Below are 27,368 nucleotides of genomic sequence, written 5' to 3'. Positions count from 1 at the left end.
AACTTAATATGTATAGATCATTTACTCACACATCTACAATTCATTGATACAGTATTTCGCTAGTGCACTGTGGGGTAAATGGCAGAATTTCCAAAATCTCCCACCTGGCCTTAGTCCATTTACCTATCAGTAGGTGTTTAGCACTGCAGAGCCTCCTGTCAATCTGGGGTAAGGGGTGAAGAGAAGACGGCCATTCTCTTCTCTCATTCCCTCCCTTCCTGGTACATAACTGTACCTTCCAAACCTAATTGATCTGGCATCTGCCAGTCACCAAGGACCCCCGATGGAGCTCCTCGTGGAAGGGGCAGACAGGAAGCAGAGAATACGAGCTACAGCCAGAGACAGATGGTGTCCAGCCTGGCTAGGAACTGTAAGAAACAAAAGCCTTTCTCCCAACCTACCTTTTCCCTTGACTTACTTTGGTTTCACCAGTTTCAAAGGGGACTCGCCTGGGCCAGGAACACCCTTTCCCCTGGAGCTACAGGCACCACAAAAAAATTATAGCAGGTCTGAGACTACTATCCTTAGGAAGACATGCTTGCAAAGTTGGCCCTTGGCTGGCATCTGGGAACTTGGATTTGGGGAGGGTTCTCACCACCTCCTGATAAGGATGCTCACTGTTACTAAACCATTTATATAAACAATCTGATTTATGCTGAACACTTGCTTTTCATCTAGGAGTTGGGAATTTTGGTTCATGTCAGGCATAGGCATGACATGTGACTACGAGACCAGATGCCAGTAAAAACCCTAGGGAATGAGTCTTTAATAAGCTTCCCTGGTTAATAGCATTGTACATGTCACAATTAGTTGCTGGAGGAATTAAATGTATCCTGTGTGACTCCACTGATACAGAATGCTTGGAAACTTGCATCTGGTTTTCCCCAGGCTTTGCAACATGCAGCTTTGTTGTATTTTGCTTTGTATCCTGCACTGTAAATCAGAGCCATGAATACAACTATATGCTGAGCCTTATGGTTCTTAGTAATCACTGAACCTAGGGGTGATCTTGAGACTGATACAGCTGGCATCAGAAGTGGGATTCACCAGAATAACCAAGTAACTTAAACACTATAAAAGCACTCTTAGGGAAAAGGGAAGGATAAACTGGTAGGGTGATGAACTCTTGCTGCATGGGTGGGTATGAAATCATACACAGTATTAAACAGCAGCTGAATTGCTACCTATTGTGAGAAGTAAGAGTTACCTATGAAATCTGAAGATGACAGATCTAACCCCAGGAGAGTTGGCTTGCTTGCTGGCTGCTTTTGGCCATGTTGACTAAAATGGGAGGAGAAAAAAAGCACAGCCTGGATGACACCTTTGGTTTTTGTTCTTACTTCCAAGTGAGAACAGAAAACTCTGAAAGATTCTAAAAATTAAGCTTTCGGTGAACCAAAATTGTTACACATTTGTGTTGTTCTCTCCCTCAGGCATAAGGAAACAAAAGTTATATCAAATCCCAAAGCTGGAGAACACTTTAGATAAAACATGAAAGAAAATTGTGGGGATGAAGGTGGCAGGGAGAGGAAACCATTCTAGCTATTTCTTCAGCCTAACCACTGTTGCTACATCAGTCCATCCATGCCCCTTGCATTCTAGTCAGGATCTCCCAATAACTGTAATATCAGTATTATAAATGCTGAATTTACTGCTGGAGTTGAACAAATTAAAAATGAAGAAAAAGGACCAGCAGAGGTTCAAAAGATGACTTTCTATTTTGTGGCTCTTGCATCTGGAAGTATGATAAAAAAAAAAAGTAAAATATTATATGCTTGTACTTTCATAAATGCTATAGGGATCACATCAATCAGGAAAAGCTTCAAAATAAAAGTTAGTGGGATACAAATTCCTTGCTTTTTTCTGCTGGTGAGAGGATTGGAATTTAAGCTGAGTATTGGAAACAGAATAAACCTCCATAACGGTATTTACTACTATTTCTACCTATTAATGTCTCTGAGAAAAGGGAGACAACATGAAAACAAAGGAATTCTCCAGCAGAAATATACTTCTGGAGTTTTAAAAAGCAGCTTTTAGACACCACTGAGTTCTTATAAAATCAGATGTCTGGCACTTACAGGATAATGACTTTCCAGCCTGAGTGGATCAAACTGGTAAGATTTTAAAAAAAAATAGCTTAGAAAAGTCCTGCTTGTCATGTAACTATCTGGTCTGCAGTATCTTGGCTTTGCTGCTGAAGAAAAACTGCTGGTGTTTTCAGAATCTTAAATTCACAGATCCCAATTGACAGAATCTGACTCTAAGTTGAAACATGATACTGTCTGCTATTGGGCTGTTTCAACCTCAGCACCAGGTGTGCTGAACTAAAGCAAACTGAAAACATCATGGATTCTGGCTGGACCATCTGAATCACTTGCAGACACACACAGAAAAGGGCTTATTCTCTGATGGGGCCATGTGAAGTCAAGCTACTGACTGGCTCTATTTACCTGACTCCGAGACTAAATGCATTCCTAACTTGTGGCTAATGTCAAAAGCTCCAAGATGGGAGACGACACTCTACCTAACCTTACAGATTGGATACCTGACCCTCCAACTCAGGGATGTCTCACTGCTATGCACTTGTGTTGTTTTCTGAATTAGTTGCACTTTTCAACAATGGATTAATAGTAGTCTTATTCTATTCTACCCCCCTTCTTCTCACACTGCTTGTACACACACCTCAGTGCAATTTGGTTATTAAATGCAACTATCTCTAGAAAAGATAAACTCTTTTCTAGGCTGCTCACTAGATAATTACAACAAAAGGGTGGAGTAACATAAATCTATTTTGAAAATTTCTGAAAATTGAGGGTTTCATCCACAGCAATTCCTAAAAATGATATATCTTTCTATAAAAATGTCTTTCAGTAAAAGTGCTTTTGTTCCTCTTACATGTCTGGATGACTGGGAAAAAATGAAGTTTTCATTACTGAATGGTACACAATGATTTTGTAAGGGAGAAAAAAACAAAACTCAGCACCTGGGGAGGCATAGGGAGAGGAGGACAACATTAATGAATTTTGTTTTTCAGAACTATTCTTGAGAGCTTTCCCCTCTTCCTAAAGGAAAACTTCTGGTGTGAGCTTTCCATGCTACTGTGAATACTTTAAATTCAAACTGACTGCTGAGCTTCCAATTACACCCAACAGTGTTCTGAGATAACAGGGAACAGCCTCAGCTCCTACACTTTCCCCAACAGAGCACCTCTAAATGTCATCCACACCAATGAGGCTAAAGAATTGGGGTCATGGATAAACAAAATTATTTGGAACTAACTGCCTTCAGGCAAGTCCATCTGAAAATGAGGCTGGAACTGAATTAACTGTATTGGACTGGGAACTCTAGAGCAAAAGGCCCCATGGGAAGAGGACACACTGGGGACCTTGTTAACCTATACTATCTAGCTAATGTGTGTCTTGCTTGGTGTACCCTAAGAACTGTAAACTCTGTTTCCAGGGGTACCACATGTGCCCTCTGAGACTGTACTTCCTTGTGTATACTCTGAATACCATGATACTGCTTCAACTCTGGAAGGCTTTAAGGTCTGCTTCAACTTATGAGCCTGAGTTGTGTTATGCTTGAATTGATACCTCAAGTCATGTGAAAAAGGTTCATACAGAAACTAAAGAAGAAGCCACCTAGTTTTCTAAGATAAACCTCATGGTTGATGGGATTTATTTTAACTAACTAAACCTAGGACCTCTATAAAGCATACTGAGATCAATACTACTACAGATTGTTCTTGACTTGCTGCATGGGGTCCTACTAATAACAATTTTGCTTTAAAAACAATGTAGCCAAAGGCCAAGATTTAACATAGAAGACATGAGACTGTATTCCTTAAAAAAGCCTGCTTGGCCTTGACTGGCACCTGAGAACTTGAGTAGAATTAGAACAGTTTTCTACACTAATATAAAACTTTCCTAAAATGGTAAGAACAGTTCACTGTACCTAAACTGTGTGTACAAACAAAATGGTTCACACTGAACATCCGCTCTCTGAGAGTCTGGAATTTTGGTCCCTGCCAGGCAGATGCTACCTGTATGACCACCCACAAATAAAAATACTGGATACTGAGTCTCCAATGAGCTTCCTTGGACGACAACACATCACGTGTTGCCAATCTTGTTGCTGGGGATATTAAATGTGTCCTACATGATCCCACTGGAAGAATACTCTTGGAAGCCTATGTCTGTTTTTCAAGAGACTTTAAACCTTGTACATTTCCTTTCACTGATTTTATTTTGTATCTTTTTCCTGTAATAAACCACAGCTTTGAGTATGACTGTATGTTTAGTCCTATGAGTCCTCCTAGCAAATCACTGAACCTAGGTGCTCCTGGGGACCCCCAACACAATTTGAAATAATTTTAATAGGTAAAATCCAATCTAGAGTCAACATTCCATTTGGATTTAGAAATGCATCATAAAAATGTCCTTTATGTTAGCAAAAATTTAGAATTAATGGATTACTTACGAAAATAGATCAAACCACTGCTGTTTTGTAACAGATTCCTGGCGTAAAAGCTTCAAAACAATTGGACGCATGAAATCCCATTTGTCTTCAAACTGAAGAGAACCTTTATTCTTAAAAAAAAAAAAAAAAAGAAAGTTTAATTTAAATGCAGTTAAATCAAAAGTGTCCATTATTTTTCTCTCTTAAGAGCTAGCTAGAAAAATGAAAGATCTGAAATTTAAAAGAATTACTTTTCCATAATGGACTCACTATAAACTTAATCTGGTATCAAGGAATCATACAAAAGACAAAATTAATTTTATAAAAGTATAGTGAAGATTAAAAATGGTGGAACAGAAAGGCAAGATGGAAACCTCCTCCAAAAAAAAACATAAAAAAGGAAAATACAGCAAGTGCAACTAGACCTGAAAACGACCTGAAGACTGCAGAACACACCCCCTACACCTGGGCAAGAGAAGACCACACAGAGAAGGGTGAGGCGACAAAGCCAAGATGGAGTGGGAGCCAAGCCCTTCCCCTACACCAGCCTACAGGAGGGAGAAAGGAACAGAGCAGAGAGGAGGTAGGAGCCCAGGAGTGCTCACACCTGGCTCTGAAGATCTGCTCTGGGAGCATGAGCCCACATTACACTGGGTTCTGGTGATCATCTGGGCAGGACACCAGGGACAGGCAGAACACTCTGGAAGGCTGAGACTCCAGCCAGTGTGGATGGCAGGCATGCTCCACCAGTCCTGATACCCAAAGCAGAGGTGGCAGTTTGAAAGACTTGCCAGCAGTGGGAGGGGTACCAGAGGTGACCAGGGTTGGATGGAACACTCTCCTCAGGAGAAAGGGCAGGTGGAGGATACCTCCCCTGTCCTTCCTTGGCCCAACAGATTGGAAATTCTTGGGAGTCCCAGATGCTCCATCCCCCTTGCTGGCAATGCAGCCCTAAGGCACCTCCCTGTGTGCTGTTGGGAACCACACAACTTGGCCCAGCAGAAATATCAGATTTGCAGCCTTGCAGAGGTAGAGGAAGACTCTCCCAGCTTGCTTGTCTCCATTTTACCCCAACCTTGGAAGCCTATGTCTGTTTTTCAAGAGACTTTAAACCTTGTACATTTCCTTTCACTGACTTTATTTTGTATCTTTTTCCTGTAATAAACCACAGCTTTGAGTATGACTGTATGTTTAGTCCTATGAGTCCTCCTAGCAATTCACTGAACCTAGGTGCTCTTGGGGACCCCCAACACAATTTGAAATAATTTTTAACAGAGAGGAGCCTGGAAGAGCCAGTCCCAAGAGCTCCTTCCCTCCTACAGATGTCCAAACCCGCTGCTGCCCATCTGGCAGGGGTACACTGGCCCACTGACACTATTAACACTGCAGCCCCTCCATTGCTGCAGGGCAGGCAGAGGATGGCCCCACCCATAGCAAGCTCAACAGAGATTCCTGTGCTGAACACAAAGGCAGCAGCTCAAGCAAATGGCCCACCCACTTAAACCACTACAGAAGCCAGAAATAAAGGCACCCCTGACACACCCATCCACAGCACACCAACTGGGGACCCTGCAAAATAGAACCAGGCATGAGAGTGTACAGAATCTTGAGCTTCTGGGCATCACAGTACACTTTCTTCATAAAGCTATTATTCTTTAGACCAGAAAGCATAACAGAGACATCTAATAAAAAGGAAACACAGAATCCCTGAAAAATTAGCAGGCAGAGGAATTTGATCCAAACAAAACTACAAGACAGAAACCCAGAAAGAGGGCTAAATGAAACAGAGATCACCAATCTTCTTGATAAAGATTTCAAAATAAAAGTCGTAAACACGCTCATGGATTTACAGAAAAGTATTCAAGATCTCAGGGAGGACTTCAACACAGAGATAGAAAATCTGAAAAAGAGCTACTCAGAATGAAGAATATAGTATCTGCAATAGAGGGATTTAAAAGCAGATTAGATCATATAGAGGAGATGATAAATGAAATTAGAGAACAGGCAAACAAAGATGCTGAGGAACAGAGAGAAAAAAGGATCTCTAGGAATGAAGAATAGGAGAGCTATGTGACCAATTCAAACAACAATATTCGCATAATAGGGGAATGAGAAGGAAAAGGGATAGAAAGACAAAAGGACAGAAAGTCTCTTTAAGGAAATAATTATTGAAAAATTTCCCAATCTGAGGAAGGAAACAGACACTCAGGTCATGGAAGCACAGAGATCCCCTAACAAAAGGAACCCCAACAAGACAACACCAACACATATAATAATTAAAACAACAAAGATAAAGGGTAAGGAAAGTATGTTGAAAGCAGCCAAAGAGAGAAAAAAAAAATTACTTATAAAGGAAATCCCATCAGGCTATCACCAGACTTTTCAACAGAAACTCTCCAGGCCAGAAGGGAGTGGTATGATAAATTTAATGTACTGAAACAGAAGGACCTCTAATCAAGAATCCTCTACTCAGTGAGATTATCATTTAAATTTAAAGTAGGTATTAAACAATTTCCGGATAAAAGTTGAAGGAATTCACCACAACTAAGTCCATTTTCCAGGATATGTTATAGGGATTGCTATGGATGGAAATGACCCTAAGCTTTCACCAGTGAAAATATGCCCACATAAAGGTAGTAGACCAACTAATTACCAAGCAAGTCCATAATGAAAACAAAACAAAAAAGAAGCAAAATCAACTACACACAAAATCAGTCAAGGGATACAAAAAAAGTGCATATTATGACATGTAGTAAGAAAAATGTGGAGGAAGAAGACGAAGGGAAAAAAAAGTACCTTTAGACTGTGTTTGAAAGAGTAATCAGCAATTTAACACATCTATCTTTGAACCTTTGGTAACCACAACTAAAGCCTACAATAAATACACAATACAAAAATAATTTTATAAAAAGAGAAATCCAATTAAAAACTAAAGGAAACCATCAATAACAAGAGAAGAATATAAGAGAGGAAGAAAGGAGCAGAGAGGAGATATAAAAAACAGCAAAAAGCAACTAATAAAATGGCAATAAGTACATATCTATCAATAATCACCTTAAATGCAAATGACTGAATACACCAATCAGACGACACAGAGTGGCAGAATGGATAAGGAATCAAGACCCATGTATATGCTGCCTACAGGAGACTCATTTCAGACACAAAGACATAGACAAACTAAAAGTGAAGGGACAGAAAAAGATATTTCATGCAAATAATATGGAGAAAAAAGGAGTAACAGTACTTGTATCAAGACAAAATAATTTCAAAACAAAGTAACAAGAGAGAAAAAAGGACATTACATAATGACAAAGGGATCAGTCCAACAAGAGGATATAACCATTATAAATATCTATGCACTCAACACAGGAGCACCTAAATATGTAAAACAAATACTAACGGAATTAAAGGGGGAAACACATTGCAACACACTCATTTTAGGAGACTTTAACACACCACTCACATCAAAAGACAGATCAACCAGACAGAAAATAAATAAGGAAACAGAGAAACTGAACAATACATTAGATCAAATGGACTTAACAGATATCTACAGAACACTCCTCCCAAAAGCACAGGATACACTTTCTTCTCAAGTATACATGGAATGTTTCCAGAATAGATCACATACTAGGCCACAAAAAGGGCTTCAATAAATTCAAAAAGATTGAAATTGCATCAACCAGCTTCTCAGACCACAAAGGTATGAAACTAGAAATAAATTACACAAAGAAAACAAAAAAGCCTACAAACACAAGGAGGCTCAACAACATGCTCCTAAATAATCAATGGATCAATGAACAAATTAAAACAGAAATTTAGCAATACATGTAAGACAAATGAAAATAAAAACATGACAGCCCAAATCTGTTGGATGTGGCAAAGAGGAAAGTACCTAGCAATACAGGTTTACCTCAAGAAACAAGAACAATCCCCCAAAATTCTAAAAATATATTGGAAAAAAGAAGAAAAAAGGATATTCAAAGTCAGAAAAAGGAAGCACATAATAAAGATCAGAACAGAAATAAATTAGAGAAGACTAAAACAACAGAAAAAATCAATTAAACCAGGAGCTGGTGCTTTGAGAAAATAAACACTATAGATAAATGCCTAACCAAATTTATCAAGAAAAAAAGAGAGTGTACACACATAAACAGAATCACAAATGAAGAAGGAATAATCCCAATGGATACCCCAGGAATACAAAGGATTATTAGAGAATACTATAAAAATTATATGCCAATTAATTGGACACCCTAGAAGAAATGGACAACTTTCTAGAAACACACAACCTTCCAAGACTGACCCAGGAGGAAACATAAAATTTGAACAGACCAACCACCAGCAATGACACTGAACTGGTAATCAAAAAACTCCCAAAAAACAAAACTCCATGTACAGATGGCTTCACAGCCAAATTTTACGAAATGTTTAAAGAAGAGCTAGTACGCATCCTTCTGAAAATATTCCAAAAAAGTAGAAGAGGGAATATTTCCAAACTCATTCTATGAGGCCAGCATCACTCTAATACCAAAACTAGACAGACACTACAAAAAACAAATTATAGACCAGTATCCCTGATGAACACAGATGCAAAAATCTTCAACAAGATATTAGCAAACCAAATAAAAAAATACATCAAAAAGATCATCATGACCAAGTGGGATTTATTCCAGGGATGCAAGAATGGTAAAATACTTGTAAATCAATGAGTATGATACATCATAACAACAAATAGATGGATGAAAACCACATGCTCATCTCAATAGATGCTGAAAACGCATTTGACAAAATTCAACATCCATTCATGATAAAAACTAAACAAAATGGGTACAGAGGGTATGTACCTCCACATAATAAAGGCCATATACAGCAAACCCACAGCCAATATTGTACTTAATAGTGAAAAGCTGAAAGCTTTTCCTCTAAGATCAGTAACAAGACAAGGTGCTCATACTTGCCACATTCTTTCAACATAATATTGGAGGTCCTAGCCACAGCAGTTAGAGAATGCCGAGATAAAAGTAATCCAAATTGGCAAGGAAGAAGTTAAATTCTCACTATTTGCAGATAACATGATATTATACAGAGAAAACCCTGAAGAATCCACCAAAAAAACTACTAGAACCAATAACAATTCAGCAAAGTTGAAGGATACAAAATTAATATACAGAAATCTGTTGCACTCCTATATGCTAACAAACTGGCAGAAAGAGAAATCAGGAAAAGACCTCCATTTATAATTGCATCAAAAACAATAAAAATACCTAAGAATAAACCTAACCACAGAGATGAAAGACCTATACTCTAAAAACTGTAAGACACTCATGAGAGAAATTAAAAACACTAAAAAATGGAAATATATCCTGTGCTCATGGATAGGAAGTATTAATGTCAAAATGACCATCCTGCCCAAAGCAGTTTACAGATTCAATGCAGTCCCTACCAAAATACCAACAACATTCTTCAATGAACTAGAACACATAGTTCTAAAACTCTCATGGAACCACAAAAGACCCTAAATAGCCAAAGCAATGCTGAGAAGGAAGAACAAAGCTGGAGGGATTACACTCCCTGACTTCAAGCTTTACTACAAAGCTACAGTAATCAAAACAATTTGGTACTGGCACAAGAACAGACCCACAGATCAATGGAACAGAATAGAGAGACCAGATATAAACCCACACACATGCGGTCAATTGATATATGATAAAGGAGCCATAAATATACAATGGGAAAAGAAAGCCTGTTCAACACATGGTGTTGGCAAAACTGGATTGCTACATGGAAGAGAATGAAACTGGACTATTTTCTAAACTCATACACAAAAGTAAACTTGAAATGGATCAGAGATCTGAATGTAAGTAATGAAACCATAAACCTCTTAGAAGAAAATGCTGGGAAAGATCTCTTGAATTTAAGCATGAGCAATTTTTTCCTGGACACATCTCCTCGGGCAAGGGAAACAAAATAAAAAATCAACAAGTGGGACTACATCAAATGAAAAGCTTCTGTATAGTAGAGGACACCATCAGTAGAACAAAAAGGCATCCTACAGTATGGGAGAACATATTTGTAAATGATTTATCTGATAAGGGGTTAGCATCCAAACAGATAAAGAACTCACATGCCTCAACACCCAAAAAACAAATAACCCAATTAAAAAATGGGCAGAGGACCTGAACAGACACTTCTCCAAAGAAGAAATTCGAGTGGCTAACAGGCATATGAATAGGTGCTCCACATTGCTAATCATTAGGGAAATGCAAATCAAAACCACAATGAGATGTCACCTCATACCAGTTAGAATGGCCAGTATCAAAAAGACAAGAAACAACAAATGCTGGTGAAGATGGGAAGAAAGGGGAACCTTCCTACGCTGTTGGTGGGCATGCAAATTGGTTCAACTGCTTTGGAAAGCAATAGGGAGGTTCTGCAAAAACTAAAAATAGAAGAAACACCACTTGACCCAGTAATTCCACTCCTAGGAATTTACCCAAAGAAAACAAGATCCCTGATTCAAAAAGACACATGCATCCCTATGTTTATTGCTGCACTATTTGCAATAGCCAAGGTATGGAAGCAACCTAAGTGTCCATCAGTAGATGAATGGACAAAGAGGTGGTACATATACACAATGGAATATTATTCAGCCTTAAAAAGAAAAGAAATCCTACCATTTCCAACAACATGGCTGGAGCTAGAGTGTACTATGTTCAGTGAAATAAGCCAGGTGGAAAAAGACAAATACCAAATGGTTTCACTCAACTGTGGAGTATAAAAACAAAACAAATCTGCAGCAATAAAACAGCAGTGGATGCACAGACACTAAGGGACTAGTGGTTACCAAAGAGCAGGGGTAGGGGAGGGGTTGGAATGGGTGTATGGGGAGGCAGAAAGAGATTAAGGGGCACTATAATTTGCAGTCACAATAGAGGTAGGTCACAGGGAAGGCAGGACAGCATGGAGAAGACAATTAATGAATCTACAACATCTTACTACGCAGACAGACAGTGACTGCAAGAGTAGGTGAAGACTTGACAATACTGGTGAATGTTGAAAACACTGGTGTTTATGTGAATCCATCATAAGATTGTATATCAATGATACCTTAATTAAAAAAATCTAATGACCAGTAACCATATGAAATGGACCCCATCATAATTAATCATCAGGGTAATACATATTAAAACCACAATGAAATGTAACTACACACCACCAAAATGGCTATAATAGAAAAGAATGACAACACCAAGTGTTGTAGAGAATTTAGAGAAACCAGAACTCACATCCTTCTGGTAAAAGTGTAAATTGGCACAGCTATTTTAGAAAACTATTTATCTCTGAAAGCTAAACATAAACATATGCATACTATATGATACAGCAATTTCACTCCTAGCTATACTTCCAACTGAGCTGCATGCATATGTCTACCAAAAGACTTGCATATAAAAAGTACACAGCATCTGTATTCTCAAGAGTAAAAAACTGGAAATAACCCAAATGTCTGTAAAGAATGGATAAATGTGGAATATTCATAACAATGGAATATTTTATAGAAACAAAAATTTAACATATAATTAATACAGATGAATCTCACAGACATAACACTGAACAAGGAAGTCACAAGGGTGCATACTATGTTCATAAATAGGCAAAAACACATCTACAGTTCTTAGAACAATGATTACCTTGGGAAGGGGGCTGCAAATTAGAGATAAAAATGAGGCATGAGGGAGGAGCCAAGATGGCGGCGTGAGTAGAGCAGCAGAAATCTCCTCCCAAAACCGTATATATTTTTGAAAATACAACAAATACAACTATCCCTAAAAGAGAAACCAGAAGATACAGGACAACAGCCAGGCAACATCTACACGTGCAAGAAACCAGCTCCTCATGAAGGGGGTAAGATACAAGCCGCGGCTGGGTTGCGCCCCTCAGCCCAGCTCCCGGCTGGAGGAGAGGAGTTGGAGCAGGGAGGGAGAGGGAGCCCAGGACTGCTAAACACCCAGCCCTAGCCATCCCCACCGGGAATGCACACACACAGTGCATGGTGTGCTGGATACTAGGGAAACGGAACATGAAAAGCCTGCAAGCGGATCCCCGCAGCTGGTGGCCCTGAGACAAAAGAAAAGCGAGGGAAACTTTGAAACTCTTAAAGGGACAGGGACCTCACAGCTGGACAGAAGCGCCCCAGGACACTCAGCCCAGCAGCTGGGAATCCCGGGAACACCAGGCGCCATAACCCCCTGGGCGACAGTGCAGCTCAGATGCCCCTAACGGCAATAAACAGCCTCCCACCCGTTTCCCCTCTGACGAGGCTCTGCCATAGTAGGGCAGCAGCCTGAAAGTGGCCACACCCACAGGAACCGCAGAGCTTACTCCACAGCAGCCGGGCAAGAATCATAGACCCTGTCTGTGCGCAGCTGCCCAGCACAAGCCGCTAGGGGTCGCTGTTCTCCCAGGAGAGGAAGGCCACAAACTAGCAAGAAGGGACAGTCTCCAAGCCAACACACATGCCAGCTCCCCACAACTACCTCGATCACCATGAAAAGGCACAAGAATTTGATCCAGACCAAAATCATAGAGACAACCTCTGAGAAGGAGCTTGGAGAGATAGACCGAACCAATCTTCCTGAAAAAGAATTCAAAATAAAGGTAATAACCATGCTGATGGAGATGCAGAGAAAAGTACAAGAGCTAATAGACAAAGTAGGGAGGGAGACTACAGAAATAAAACAATCTCTGGAAGGATCTAAAAGCAGAATGGATGAGATCCAAGAGGCCATTGATGGAATAGAAACCACAGAACAGGAATGCATAGAAGCTGACACAGAGAGAGATAAAAGGATCTCCAGGAATGACACAATATTAAGAGAACTGTAGGACCAATCCAAAAGGAACAATATCTGCATTATAGGGGTACCAGAAGAAGAAGAGAGAGAAAAAAGGACAGAAAGTGTCTTTGAAGAAATAACTGCTGAAAAGTTCCCCAAACTGGGGGAGGAAATAATCGTACAGACCACGGAAGTACACAGAACTCCCAACCAAAGGGACCCAAGGAGGACAACACCAAGACACATAATAATTAAAATGGCAAAGATCAAGGACAAGGACAGAGTTTTAAAGGCAACTAGAGAGAGGAAAAAGGTCACCTACAAAGGAAACCCATCAGGCTATCATCAGACTTCTCAACAGAAACATTACAGGCCAGAAGAGAACGGCATGATATATTTAATGCAATGAAACAGAAGGGCCTTGAACCAAGAATACTGTATCCAGCATGATTATCAAATCCCAGACAAGCAAAAGTTGAGGGAATTTGCCTCCCACAAACCACCTCTACAGGGTATTTTAGAGGAACTGCTCTAGGTGGGAGCACTCCTAAGGCTAAACAGAAGTCACCAGAGAAAATAAAATCACAGCAAAGAAAGCAGACCAAACAGATACTAACTAAAGGCAAAAAATAAAATCAACTACCCACAAAAGCAGTTAAAGGAAACAAAAAAGAGCACAGAATAAAACACCCAACATATAAAGAATGGAGGAAGAGGAATAAGAAGGGAGAGAAATAAAGAATCACCAGACAGTGTTTACAATAGCTCAATAAGCGAGTTAAGTAAGACAGAAAGATACTAAAGAAGCTAACCTTGAACCTTTGGTAACCAAGAATCTAAAGTCTGCAATGGCAATAAGTACATATCTTTCAATAATCACCCTAAATGTAAATGGACTGAGTGCACCAATCAAAAGTCACAGTAACAGAATGGATAAAAAAGCAAGACCCATCTATATGCTGCTTCCAAGAGACTCCCCTCAAACGCAAAGACATGCACAGATGAAAAGTCAAGGGATGGAAAAAGATATTCCATGCAAACAACAGGGAGAAAAAAGCAGGTGTTGCAGTACTAGCATCAGACAAAATAGACTTCAAAACAAAGAAAGTAACAAGAGATAAAGAATGACATTACATAATGATAAAGGGGTCAGTCCAACAAGAGGATATAACCATTATAAATATATATGTACCCAACACAGGAGCACCAGCATATGTGAAACAAATACTAACAGAACTAAAGGAGGAAACAGAATGCAATGCACTCATTTTAGGAGACTTCGACACACTACTCACTCCAAAGGATAGATTCACCAGACAGAAAATAAGTAAGGACACAGAGGCACTGAACACCACACTAGAACAGATGGACCTAACAGACATCTATAGAACTCTACATCCAAAAGCAATAGAATACACATTCTTCTCAAGTGCACATCGAACATTCTCCAGAATAGACCACATACTAGGCCACAAAAAGAGCCTCAGTAAACTCAAAAACACTGAAATTCTACCAACCAACTTCTCAGATCACAAAGGTATAAAACTAGAAATAAATTGTAAGAAGAGAGCAAAAAAGGCTCACAAACACATGGAGGCTTAACAACATGCTCCTAAATAATCAATGGATCAACGACCAAATTCAAATAGAGACCAAGCAATATATGGAAACAAATGACAACAACAACACAAAGCCCCAACTTCTGTGGGACACAGTGAAAGCAGTCTTAAGAGGAAACTATATAGCAATCCCGGCATATTTAAAGAAGGAAGAACAATCCCAAATGAATAGTCTAACGTCACAATTATTGAAATTGGAAAAATAAGAACAAATGAGGCCTAAAGTCAGCAGAAGGAGGGACATAATAAAGATCAGAGAAGAAATAAATAAAATTGAGGAGAATAAAATAGCAAAAATCAATGAAACCAAGAGCTGGTTCTTTGAGAAAATAAACAAAATAGATAAGCCTCTAGCCAGACTTATAAGAGAAAAAGAGAATCAACACACATCAACAGAATCAGAAACAAGAAAGGAAACATCATGACGGACACCACAGAAATACAAAGAATTATTAGAGAATACTATGAAAATCTATACGCTAACAAGCTGGAAAACCTAGAAGAAGTGGACAACTTCCTAGAAAAATACAACCTTCCAAGACTGACCTAGGAAGAAACACAAAATCTAAACAAACCAATTACCAGCAAAGAAACTGAACTGGTAATCAATAAACCACCCAGGAACAAACCCCTGGGCCAGATGGATTTACCTTGGAATTTTATCAGATATACAGAGAAGATATAATACCCATTCTCCTTAAAGTTTTCCAAAAAATAGAAGAGGAGGGAATACTCTCAAATTCATGCTATGAAGCCAACATCACCCTAATACCAAAACCAGGCAAAGACCCCACCAAAAAAGAAAATTACAGACCAATATCCCTGATGAACGTAGATGCAAAATACTCAACAAAATAAAGACTCCACTCCAAAACTACTAGAACTGATATCAGAATACAGCAAAGTTGCAGGATACAAAATTAACACACAGAAGTCTGTGGCTTTCCTATAGACTAACAATGAACTAATAGAAAGAGAAATCAGGAAAACAATTCCATTCACAATTGCATCAAAAAGAATAAAATACCTAGGAATAAACCTGACCAAGGAAGTGAAAGACCTATACCCTGAAAACTGTAAGACACTCTTAAGAGAAATTAAAGAGGACACTAATAAATGAAAACTCATTCCATGCTCTTGGCTACAAAGAATTAATATTGTCAAAATGGCCATCCTGCCCAAAGCAATATACAGATTTCATGCAATCCCTATCAAATTACCAACAACATTCTTCAACGAACTGGAACAAATAGTTCAAAAATTCATATGGAAACACCAAAGACCCCGAATAGCCAAAGCAATCCTGAGAATGAAGAATAAAGTGGAGGGGGGGATCTCACTCCCCAACTTCAAGCTCTACTACAAAGCCACAGTAATCAAGACAATTTGGTACTGGCACAAGAACAGAGCCACAGACCAGTGGAACAGAATAGAGTCTTCAGACATTAACCCAAACATATATGGTCAATTAATATATGATAAAGGAGCCATGGACATACAATGATGAAATGACAGTCTTTTCAACAGATGGTGCTGACAAAACTGGACAGCTACATGTAAGAGAATGAAACTGGATCACTGTCTAACCCCATAAACAAAAGTAAATACAAAATGGATCAAAGACTTGAATGTAAGTCATGAAACCATAAAACTCTTAGAAAAAAACACAGGCAAAAATCTCTTGGACATAAACATGAGCGACTTCTTCATGAACATATCTCCCCGGGCAAGGGAAACAAAAGCAAAAATGAAGAAGTGGGACCATATCAAGCTGAAAAGCTTCTGTACAGCAAAGGACACCATCAATAGAACAAAAAAGGTACCCTACAGTATGGGAGAATATATTCATAAATGACAGATCCAATAAGGGTTTGACATCCAAAATATATAAAGAGCCCATGCACCTCAACAAACAAAAAGCAAAGAATCCAATTAAAAAATGGGCAGAGAAGCTGAACAGACAGTTCTCTAAAGAAGAAATTCAGATGGCCAACAGACACATGAAAAGATGCTCCACATCGCTAGTCATCAGAGAAATGCAAATTAAAACCACAATGAGATATCACCTCACACCAGGAAGGATCGCCACCATCCAAAAGACAAACAACAAATGTTGGTGAGGTTGTGGAGAAAGGGGAACCCTCCTACACTGCTGGTGGGAATGAAAATTAGTTCAACCATTGTGGAAAGCAGTATGGAGGTTCCTCAAAAAGCTCAAAATAGAAATACCATTTGACCCAGTAATTCCACTTCTAGGAATTTACCCTAAGAATGCAGCAGTCCAGTTTGAGAAAGACAGGTTCACCCCTATGTTTATCGCAGTACTATTTACAATAGCCAAGAAATGGAAGCAACCTAAGTGTCCATCAGTAGATGAATGGAAAAAGAAGATGTGGTACATATACACAATGGAATATTATTCAGCCATAAGAAAACAAATCCTACAATTTGCAACAACATGGATGGAGCTAGAGGGTATTATGCTCAGTGAAATAAGCCAAGCGGAGAAAGACAAGTACCAAATGATTTCACTCATATGTGGAATATAAGAACAAAGAAAAACCACAGCAGTATCACAGAACCCAAGAACGGACTAACAGTTACCAAAGGGAAAGGGAAAGGGACTGGGGAGGATGGGTGGGAAGGGAGGGATAAGGGCAGGGGAAAAATAAGGGGGCATTACGATTAGCATGTATAATGTGGGGAGGGCATGGGGAGGTCTGTGCAACACAGACACGTAGTAATTCTACAGCATTTTACTATGCTGATGGACAGTGAGTGTAATGGGATGTGTGGGCGGGACTTGGTGAAGTGGGGAGACTAGTAAACATAGTGTTCATGTAATTGTAGATTAATGATAACAAAATAATAAAAAAATGAGGCATGGGATAGGGGGCTTTGGGGAGTACTGTTAATATTCTATTTCTAGAACTGGTTGCTGATCAGACAGGTATGTTTCCCTTATGAAAAATGCAAACAACTATACATTTATGATTTGTATGCATTTGTGTATACAGGTTCTAGTTCAATAAAGTTTACTTTAAAAATTTTCATGATAGTATTATTCACTTAAATCTGAATACTGTTATGAGTATTTATTAGTAAATCTATCTTCTAATTGATATAGAATTCTGAGCTTGAATTTACAGCTAGTTTTATATCAATGCATGTATGAATGTTATAATAGCTTCCTTTCTTTCCTCCATCCAGAGTAATTAAATCCTTCCTGAGTAATTCAGTCCAAAAGTCAGATTTCTCACTGTTACAGAGGGAGGTTACATATATGAAAAGGGAAAGGGATAGAACTACATTTATTGGAACTGAGGTGTTTCTTGGGTTTCAATAACACAGATACAGAAATAACTACAGGTGTGTGTGTCCACCCCAGTAACAATTAGCATACCCAGCATCTAGATCTTCATTTCTCAATACCATACTCCAAAAAAGGGCTTCTTAGAGAAAAGGATAATTCCAAGGTTGGGGCAGAAATGATCCTCAAACTCCTTTTGGTGCCAGAAAGTAAGAAAATATTCCATCTAAGCAAAATTAATGGTAGTAACAGATTATAACATTAAATAATAATTTGGCTGTGGGGAGAAGAGTAGCCAGTGCCTACTGATGTGATTGTATTAAACTTCTAGAAAGACTGTCTATAAATTCACTGAAGGAAAAACTGAAATGGAGTCTAACAGGAAGTTACTCCAACAGTCCACATGAGCAACAAATGAAGAAACCCTAAACTAAGGCAATGGAATAGAAAGGAAGGTGCTAATGGTAAGATGTTCAAGAAGCCGCTTAACAACCGTGTGACGAATAAGTTACTTAGGCTCTCTGTGCTTCAGTTTCGTCTACGTAAAATGGGCTTAACAAAGTATCTATTTGAAAGGATTTAATAATATATGCAAAATGTTCAGAAAAGTGGCTGACATAACGTAAGTATTGGCTATCATCATCATAACATTACCTCAACTTCTACAGTAACAGGATTTGGTGATAATTAGATGTGGGAATGAGAGAAAGAATGTTGAAAATGACTCAACAAAAACAGTGCAAGGCACTAAACTCTCAAATGACTATATAGTTCCTCCCTTCACCAGTACTCCCCAATGTATTTCAAAATACAAAGGATACTAAATTCTAAAAATACAGATTAAAAGTTCAAAAGTTTTCTTTAAAACAGTATCAGATATAACACCCCCACACAACACTCTCTCTCTTTTTTTTTCTTTTTACAGGGGTAGGGTGTCCTAAACATACTTGTTTTGCCTATTGGGTAATAATATGACATGGCTCTCAGATTTCTGGCTTGAGTGAATAGCTGGTGAAATCACTGACTATACAATAAATGCCAGGGGAGGAATGAATGCATTTCAGTGTTTTGGATGTATTGTCCAATAGAAGCAAATGTTGAAATTATAACCCTTGACCTTCATTTCTTTTTCCCTGTGCTCTCCTTCTTTCTTTATCTTAAATAAGATAAAAGTTTATTTCCTAGTAAATTGCTTTTCACTTAGTTTTCCCCACAGGGCTGAGGGAAACAAAAAATTAGTGTCAAGTTTCTCAGAGACAACTAGGAGAAATAGGATAAAAACAGTAAGAAGACAAAAAGGTTGAAAGAAAAACAATAAAGGTTCACCTCCCTTTTCCTGCTTTAATCAGTATAAAGAAATCAGAATCTCTTAATATAACATGTTGTTTGCCCAGATCCAAATAAATGCATTCAGCTTTATCTGAAAAGTATCCCTAATGGAAGAATCAATTCTAAAATAGATTGATAGAAAAGTCCTATAATCTCTTTATTTGTAGCCAAAGAAAAGCAAACATGCAATAGGAAAATAAATTACAAAAGAAAAGTTTAATTTTTTGTAATGTGTTTGGGCTCCAGGGAGGGTGTTACAGCCTAGTAATGAAAGATGCTATATAGATCTTTCTAAGATATATTATCACTTTTAAAAAATCTGCACATCTATTAAAATTCTACAGTGTTTTTCCACCTACAATTCCATTTTATTTAATCCCAAGAATAAATATATGATTGCTTTTATGCACATACAAAATTTGGTACCATGTTGAGGAGCCAAGATGGCAGGGTGAGTAGGGCAGCGGAAATCTCCTCCCAAAACCATATATATTTTTGAAAATACAACAAACATAACTACGCCTAACAGAGAGACCAAAAGATACAGTACAACAGCCAGGCTACATCTACATCTGCAAGAACTCAGCATCTCACAAAGAGGGTAAGATACAGAGCCGTGACCCGGCAGGACCCCAGCGCTTCCCGACCCAAGCTCACCGGAGGGAGGAAAGGAGTCATAGCAGGGAGGGAGTGGAAGCACAAGACTGCTAAATAACCAGCCCTAGTAATCTGCACTGGGAGCACACACATTGCATAGTGTACTGAATATTAGAGAAACAGAAAAGTAAAATCGGCAAGTGGGTCCCCACAGCCAGATCCTGTGGGACAAAAGAAAAGTGAGTGCTTTTTGAAAGTCTTAAAGGGACAGGGGCTTAACAGTTGGATGGAATCGTCCTGGCACACTCCTAAGGAACTTCAGGCGCCCTAACCCCCTGGGTGGCAACGCGGCTTTGAAACCCCTCATGGCAATAAGCAGTCTGCCATTCGTTCCCCCTGGCCGGCGCGGCCCCACCACAGTGGTGGAGCAGCCAGAGAGCAGCCCAGCCCACAGCCAGAGTCTCCTCCCAGCGCACAGCTAACCCGGACAGACCCAGAGGCTGTTGCCGGCACACAGCTGCCCGGCAGACAGAGGAAGCTGGGGCAAGGTGCGAAGGGGCGCCATTCTCGCAGGGGAACACACCCCGTGCACCTGCCACTCCCCGCATGGCTCTGGGCTGCCCTGCCCACGGCAGCTCAGGAGATTAACCCAGAGGCTGCTCCTGGTGTGTGAGTAACCAACAGAGGCAGCGGAGAAGGGCAAGGCGACCAGCAAGCAGGAAGGGACTTTGTTCTCCCAGCTGACACACATGCCACCTGCCTACGACTACCTCTACCGCCATGAAAAGGCAGAAGAATCTGGTCCAGTCGAGAATCACCCAGACAACCCCCAAGAGAGGGCCTGGGGAGATAGATATAACCAATTTTCCTGAAAAAGAATTCAAAATAAAGGTCATAACCATGCTGATAGACCTGCAGAGAAATATGCAAGAGCTAAGGGATGAAGTCCAGAGGGAGATTATAGAAATGAAGCAATCTCTAGAAGGACTTAAGAGCAGACTGGATGAGGTGCAAGATACTGTTGATGGAATAGAATTCAGAGAACAGGAATAAAGAAAAGCTGAGGCAGAGAGAGATAAAAGGATCTCCAGGAATGAAAGAATATTAAGAGAACTGTGTGACCAATCCAAATGGAACAATATTCGCATTACAGGGGTACCAGAAGAAGAAGGAGAGAGAAAAAGAGACAAAGTGTCTTTGAAGAAATAATTGCTTTAAACTTCCCCAAGCTGTGGGAGGAACTAGTCTCTCAGACCATGGAAGCCCAAAATTTGGTACCATGTTAAAAAACAGGAATGCTTAAATAAACACATGAAAGTAAACTAAAACAGAAAAGTCCATGGGGCTTGCAAAATGTTTTAAAAGTAACAGAATCATTTTTAAATTATTCACTTACTTTGCACCAAAATAATACAAATACTGACCAGCTGGTTTGCCCTGAAAATGTCCAGAAATCCCTATGTAACATATGGGACAAAGCATACCCTAACAAATTGGAGGAGCAACATCATTACAGTATTTTAGAATGATGTTAAATGTTGTACTTAAGAGGAAACAAAGAATGCAGTTATTATTGCTGTACATCTTCTTGCTACATATTCTTCATAATGACAAAAGTACAAGAAAAGTTAAGGTGAAAGGACAAGTTAAAAGCAAGACAAGAAATAACAACATCCGAGGGCGGAGCCAACATGGCGGCGTGAGTAGGACAGTGGGAATCTCCTCCCAAAAACATATATACTTTTGAAAATACAACAAACACAACTAGCCCTAAAAGAGAGAACAGAAGATGCAGGACAGTGGCCAGACTGCAGCTACACCAGCGAGAACCCAACGACTGGTGAAAGGGGTAAGATACAAGCCCCGGCCCAGTGGGAGCCGAGCGCCCCTCCCCCCAGCTCCCGGCGGGAGAAGAATAGGCAGAGCGGGAGGGAGACGGAGCCCAGGACTGCCGAACACCCAGCCCCAGCCACTCCCACCAGAGCACAGACACAGTGCGTGGGCAGAGGGCCCTCGATACTGGGGGAACAGGGAGTAAGACCTCTGAGCGGGTGCTGAAGCTGATGCCCCTGTGACAAAGAAAAGCGGGGAATTTTGAAAGTCTTAAAGGGACAGGGACTTAACAGCTTGACGGAAACAACCCAGGTCACAGTACAGCAGCTGGAAATTACAGGGAAAACCGAGTGCACTAACCCCCTGGGCAACAGCTCTGAGACCCCTCACGGAGGTAAACAGTCAAGCAGCCCCCCCATCCATTACCCCACCGGGCGCTGCGAAAGCAGAGAAGCAGCCTGAGACAAATTCCGCCCACAGAAAGGGAAATTTCTCTCTTCCGGCCAGGCAAGACACAAAGACCCAGTTTACACGCAATTACCCAACACAAGCCACTAGGGGTCGCAGTTGTCCCAGTAAAGAAAGGCCAGTAGCAAGTGAAAATTTTGGCCCTCCCAGCTGACAGTCAATAGCACCTGTCAACATTAAAAGGCAAAAAAATATGATCCAGACAAGACTAACCCAGACAGCTTCGGCATCTGCTACATCTTCCCCTGAGAAGGAATCTGGGGAGATAGATTTAGCCAGTCTTCCTGAAAAAGAATTCAAAACAAAAGTCATAACCATGCTGATGGACTTGCAGAGAAATATGCAAGAACTAAGGAGGGAGAATACAGAAATAAAACAAGCTCTGGAAGGACTTCAAAACAGAATGGACGAGATGCAAGAGACCATTAATGGACTAGAAAACAGAGAACAGGAACGCAGAGAAGCTGATGCAGAGAGAGATAAAAGGATCTCCAGGAATGAAAGAATTTTAAGAGAGCTGAGTGACCAAACGAAAAGGAACAATATAAGAATTATAGGTATTCCAGAAGAAGTAGAGAGAGAAAAGGGGATAGAAAATGTCTTTGAAGAAATAATTGCTGAAAACTTCCCCCAAACTAGGGGAAGAAATGGCCTCTCAGACCACAGAGGTACACAGAACTCCCATGACAAGGGATCCAAGGAGGGCAACACCAAGACACATAATAATTAAAATGGCAAAGATCAAAGACAAGGACAAAATATTAAAGGCAGCCAGAGAGAAAAAAAAAGGTTACCTACTAAGGAAAACCCATCAGGCTATCATCAGACGTCTCAACAGAAACCCTACAGGCCAGAAGAGAATGGCATGATATACTTAATGCAATGAAACAGAAGGGCCTCGAACCAAGACTACTGTATCCAGCACGAATATCATTTAAATATGAAGGAGGGATTAAACAATTCCCAGACAAGCAAAACTTGAGGGAATTTGCCTCCCACAAACCACCTCTACAGGGCATCCTACAGGGACTGCTCTAGATGGGAGCACTCCTAAAAAGAGCACACAACAAAACACCCAACATATGAAGAAGGGAGGAGGAGGAATAAGAAGGGAGAGAAATAAAGAATCATCAGACTGTGTTTATAATAGCTCAACAAGCGACTTAAGTTAGACAGTAAGATAGTAAAGAAGCTAACCCTAAACCTTTGGTAACCACAAACTTAAAGCCTGCAATGGCAATAAATTCATACCTTTCAATAATCACCCTAAATGTAAATGGACTGAATGCACCAATCAAAAGACACAGAGTAACAGAATGGATAAAAAAGCAAGATCCATCCATATGCTGCTTACAAGAGACTCACCTCAAACCCAAAGACGCGCACAGACTTAAAGTCAAGGGATGGAAAAAAGATATTTCAAGCAAACAACAGAGAGAAGAAAGCAGGTGTTGCAATTCTGGTATCAGACAAAACAGACTTCAAAATAAAGAAAGTAACAAAAGACAAAGAAGGACATTACATAATGATAAAGGGCTCAGTCCATCAAGAGGATATAACCATTATAAATATATATGCACCCAATACAGGAGCACCAACATACCTGAAACAAATATTAACAGAACTAAAGGAGGAAATAGAATGCAATGCATTCATTCTGGGAGACTTCAACACACCACTCACTCCAAAGGACAGATCCACCAGACAGAAAATAAGTAAGGACAAAGAGGCACTGAACAACACACTAGAACAGATGGACCTAATAGACATCTACAGAACTCTACATCCAAAAGCAACAGGATACACATTCTTCTCAAGTGCACATGGAACATTCTCCAGAATAGACCACATACTAGGACACAAAAAGAGCCTCAGTAAATTCCAAAAGATTGAAACCCTACCAACCAATTTTTCAGACCACAAAGGCATTAAACTAGAAATAAACTGTTCAAAGAAAGCAAAAAGGCTCACAAACACATGGAGGCTAAACAACACGCTCCTAAATAATCAATGGATCAATGATCAAATCAAAATGGAGATCCAGCAATATATGGAAACAAATGACAACAACACCACTAAGCCACAACTTCTGTGGGACACAGCAAAAGCAGTCTTAAGAGGAAAGTATATAGCAATCCAAGCATATTTAAAAAAGGAAGAGCAATCCCAAATGAACGGTCTAATGTCACAATTATCGAAATTGGAAAAAGAAGAACAAATGAGGCCTAAGGTCAGCAGAAGGAGGGACATAATAAAGATCAGAGAAGAAATAAATAAAATTGAGAAGAATAAAACAATAGCAAAAATCAATGAAACCAAGAGCTGGTTCTTTGAGAAAATAAACAAAATAGATAAGCCTCCAGCCAGACTTATTAAGAGGAAAAGAGAGTCAACACAAATCAACAGTATCAGAAACGAGAAAGGAAAAATCACGACGGACCCCGCAGAAATACAAAGAATTATTAGAGACTACTATGAAAACCTATATGCTAACAAGCTGGGAAACCTAGGAGAAATGGACAACTTCCTAGAAAAATACAACCTTCCAAGACTGACCCAAAAAGAAACAGAAAATCTAAGCAGACCAATTACCAGCAACGAAATTGAAGCGGTAATCAAAAAACTACCAAAGAACAAAACCCCCGGGCCAGATGGATTTACCTCGGAATTTTATCAGACATACAGGGAAGACATAATACCCATTCTCCTTAAAGTTTTCCAAGAAATAGAAGAGGAGGGGAGACTCCCAAACTCATTCTATGAAGCTAACATCACCCTACTACCAAAACCAGGCAAAGACACCACCAAAAAAGAAAACTACAGACCAATATCCCTGATGAACGTAGACGCAAAAATACTCAACAAAATTTTAGCAAACTGAATTCAAAAATACATCAAAACCATCGTACACCATGACCAAGTGGGATTCATCCCAGGGATGCAAGGATGGCACAACATTCGAAAGTCCATCAATTATCATCCACCACATCAACAAAAAGAAAGACAAAAACCACATGATCACCTCCATAGATGCTGAAAAAGCATTTGACAAAGTTCAACATCCATTCATGATGAAAACTCTCAGCAAAATGGGAATAGAGGGCAAGTACCTCAACATAATAAAGGCCATCTATGAAAAACCCACAGCCAACATTATATTGAACAGCGAGAAGCTGAAAGCATTTCTGCTGAGATCGGGAACTAGACAGGGATGCCCACTCTCCCCACTGTTATTTAACATAGTACTGGAGGTCCTAGCCACGGCAATCAGACAAAACAAAAAAATACAAGGAATCCAGATTGGCAAAGAAGAAGTTAAACTGTCACTATTTGCAGATGACATGATACTGTACATAAAAAACCCTAAAGACTCCACCCCAGAACTACTAGAACTGATATCGGAATACAGCAAAGTTGCAGGATACAAAATCAACACACAGAAATCTGTGGCTTTCCTATATACCAACAATGAACCAACAGAAAGAGAAATCAGGAAAACAACCCCATTCACAATTGCATCAAAAAAAATAAAATACCTAGGAATAAACCTAACCAAGGAAGTGAAAGACTTATACTCTGAAAACTACAAGTCACTCTTATGAGAAATTAAAGGGGACACTAACAGATGGAAACTCATCCCATGCTCGTGGCTAGGAAGAATTAATATCGTCAAAATGGCCATCCTGCCCAAAGCAATCAATATACAGATTTGATGCAATCCCTATGAAACTACCAGCAACATTCTTCAATGAACTGGAACAAATAATTCAAAAATTCATATGGAAACACCAAAGACCCCGAATAGCCAAAGCAATCCTGAGAAAGAAGAATAAAGTAGGGGGATCTCACTCCCCAACTTCAAGCTCTACTATAGAGCCATAGTAATCAAGACAATTTGGTACTGGCACAAGAGCAGAGCCACAGACCAATGGAACAGACTAGAGAATCCAGACATTAACCCAGACATATATGGTCAATTAATATTTGATAAAGGAGCCATGGACATACAATGGCGAAATGACAGTCTCTTCAACAGGTGGTGCTGGCAAAACTGGACAGCTACATGTAGGAGAATGAAACTGGACCATTGTCTAACCCCATGTACAAAAGTAAACTCAAAAATGGATCAAAGACCTGAATGTAAGTCATGAAACCATTAAACTCTTGGAAGAAAACATAGGCAAAAACCTCTTAGACATAAACATGAGTGACCTCTTCTTGAACATATCTCCCCGGGCAAGAAAAACAACAGCAAAAATGAACAAGTGGGACTATATTAAGCTGAAAAGCTTCTGTACAGCAAAAGACAGCATCAATAGAACAAAAAGGAACCCTACAGTATGGGAGAATATATTTGTAAATGACAGATCCAATAAAGGCTTGACGTCCAATATATATAAAGAGCTCACCCACCTCAACAAACAAAAAACAAATAATCCAATTAAAAAATGGGCAGAGGAACTGAACAGACAGTTCTCTAAAAAAGAAATACAGATGGCCAACAGACAAATGAAAAGATGCTCCACATCGCTAATTATCAGAGAATTGCCAATTAAAACCACAATGAGGGATCACCTCACACCAGTAAGGATGGCTGCCATCCAAAAGACAAACAACAACAAATGTTGGCGAGGCTGTGGAGAAAGGGGAACCCTCCTACACTACTGCTGGTGGGGATGTAAATTAGTTCAACCATTGTGGAAAGCAGTATGGAGGTTCCTCAAAATGCTCAAAATAGACTTACCATTTGACCCAGGAATACCATTCCTAGGAATTTACCCTAAGAATGTAGCACTCAAGTTTGAAAAAGACTGATGCACCCCTATGTTTATCGCAGCACTATTTACAATAGCCAAGAATTGGAAGCAACCTAAGTGTCTATCAGTAGATGAATGGATAAAGAGGATGTGGTACATA

At 39.7% G+C, this 27,368-nt stretch overlaps 1 protein-coding gene across 2 annotated transcripts in view; it reads right to left on the bottom strand.

The window, feature by feature from the left end:
• CUL5 (cullin 5) overlaps nucleotides 1–27,368 on the bottom strand; it is a 150,204-nt gene that overhangs the window by 110,553 nt on the left and 12,283 nt on the right. For both annotated transcript variants that reach the window (XM_036902660.2, XM_036902661.2), the window contains exon 2: nucleotides 4,480–4,589. In XM_036902660.2, the coding sequence (XP_036758555.1) occupies nucleotides 4,480–4,589 (110 nt within the window). The remainder of the gene's footprint in view (nucleotides 1–4,479; nucleotides 4,590–27,368) is intronic.

Source organism: Manis pentadactyla, chromosome 13 (genome assembly GCF_030020395.1).
Source record: "Manis pentadactyla isolate mManPen7 chromosome 13, mManPen7.hap1, whole genome shotgun sequence".
Taxonomy (NCBI): Eukaryota; Metazoa; Chordata; class Mammalia; order Pholidota; family Manidae; genus Manis; species Manis pentadactyla.
The sequence above is the reverse complement of the archived record's forward strand: the minus strand, read 5'-3'. Positions and strand labels throughout refer to the sequence as shown.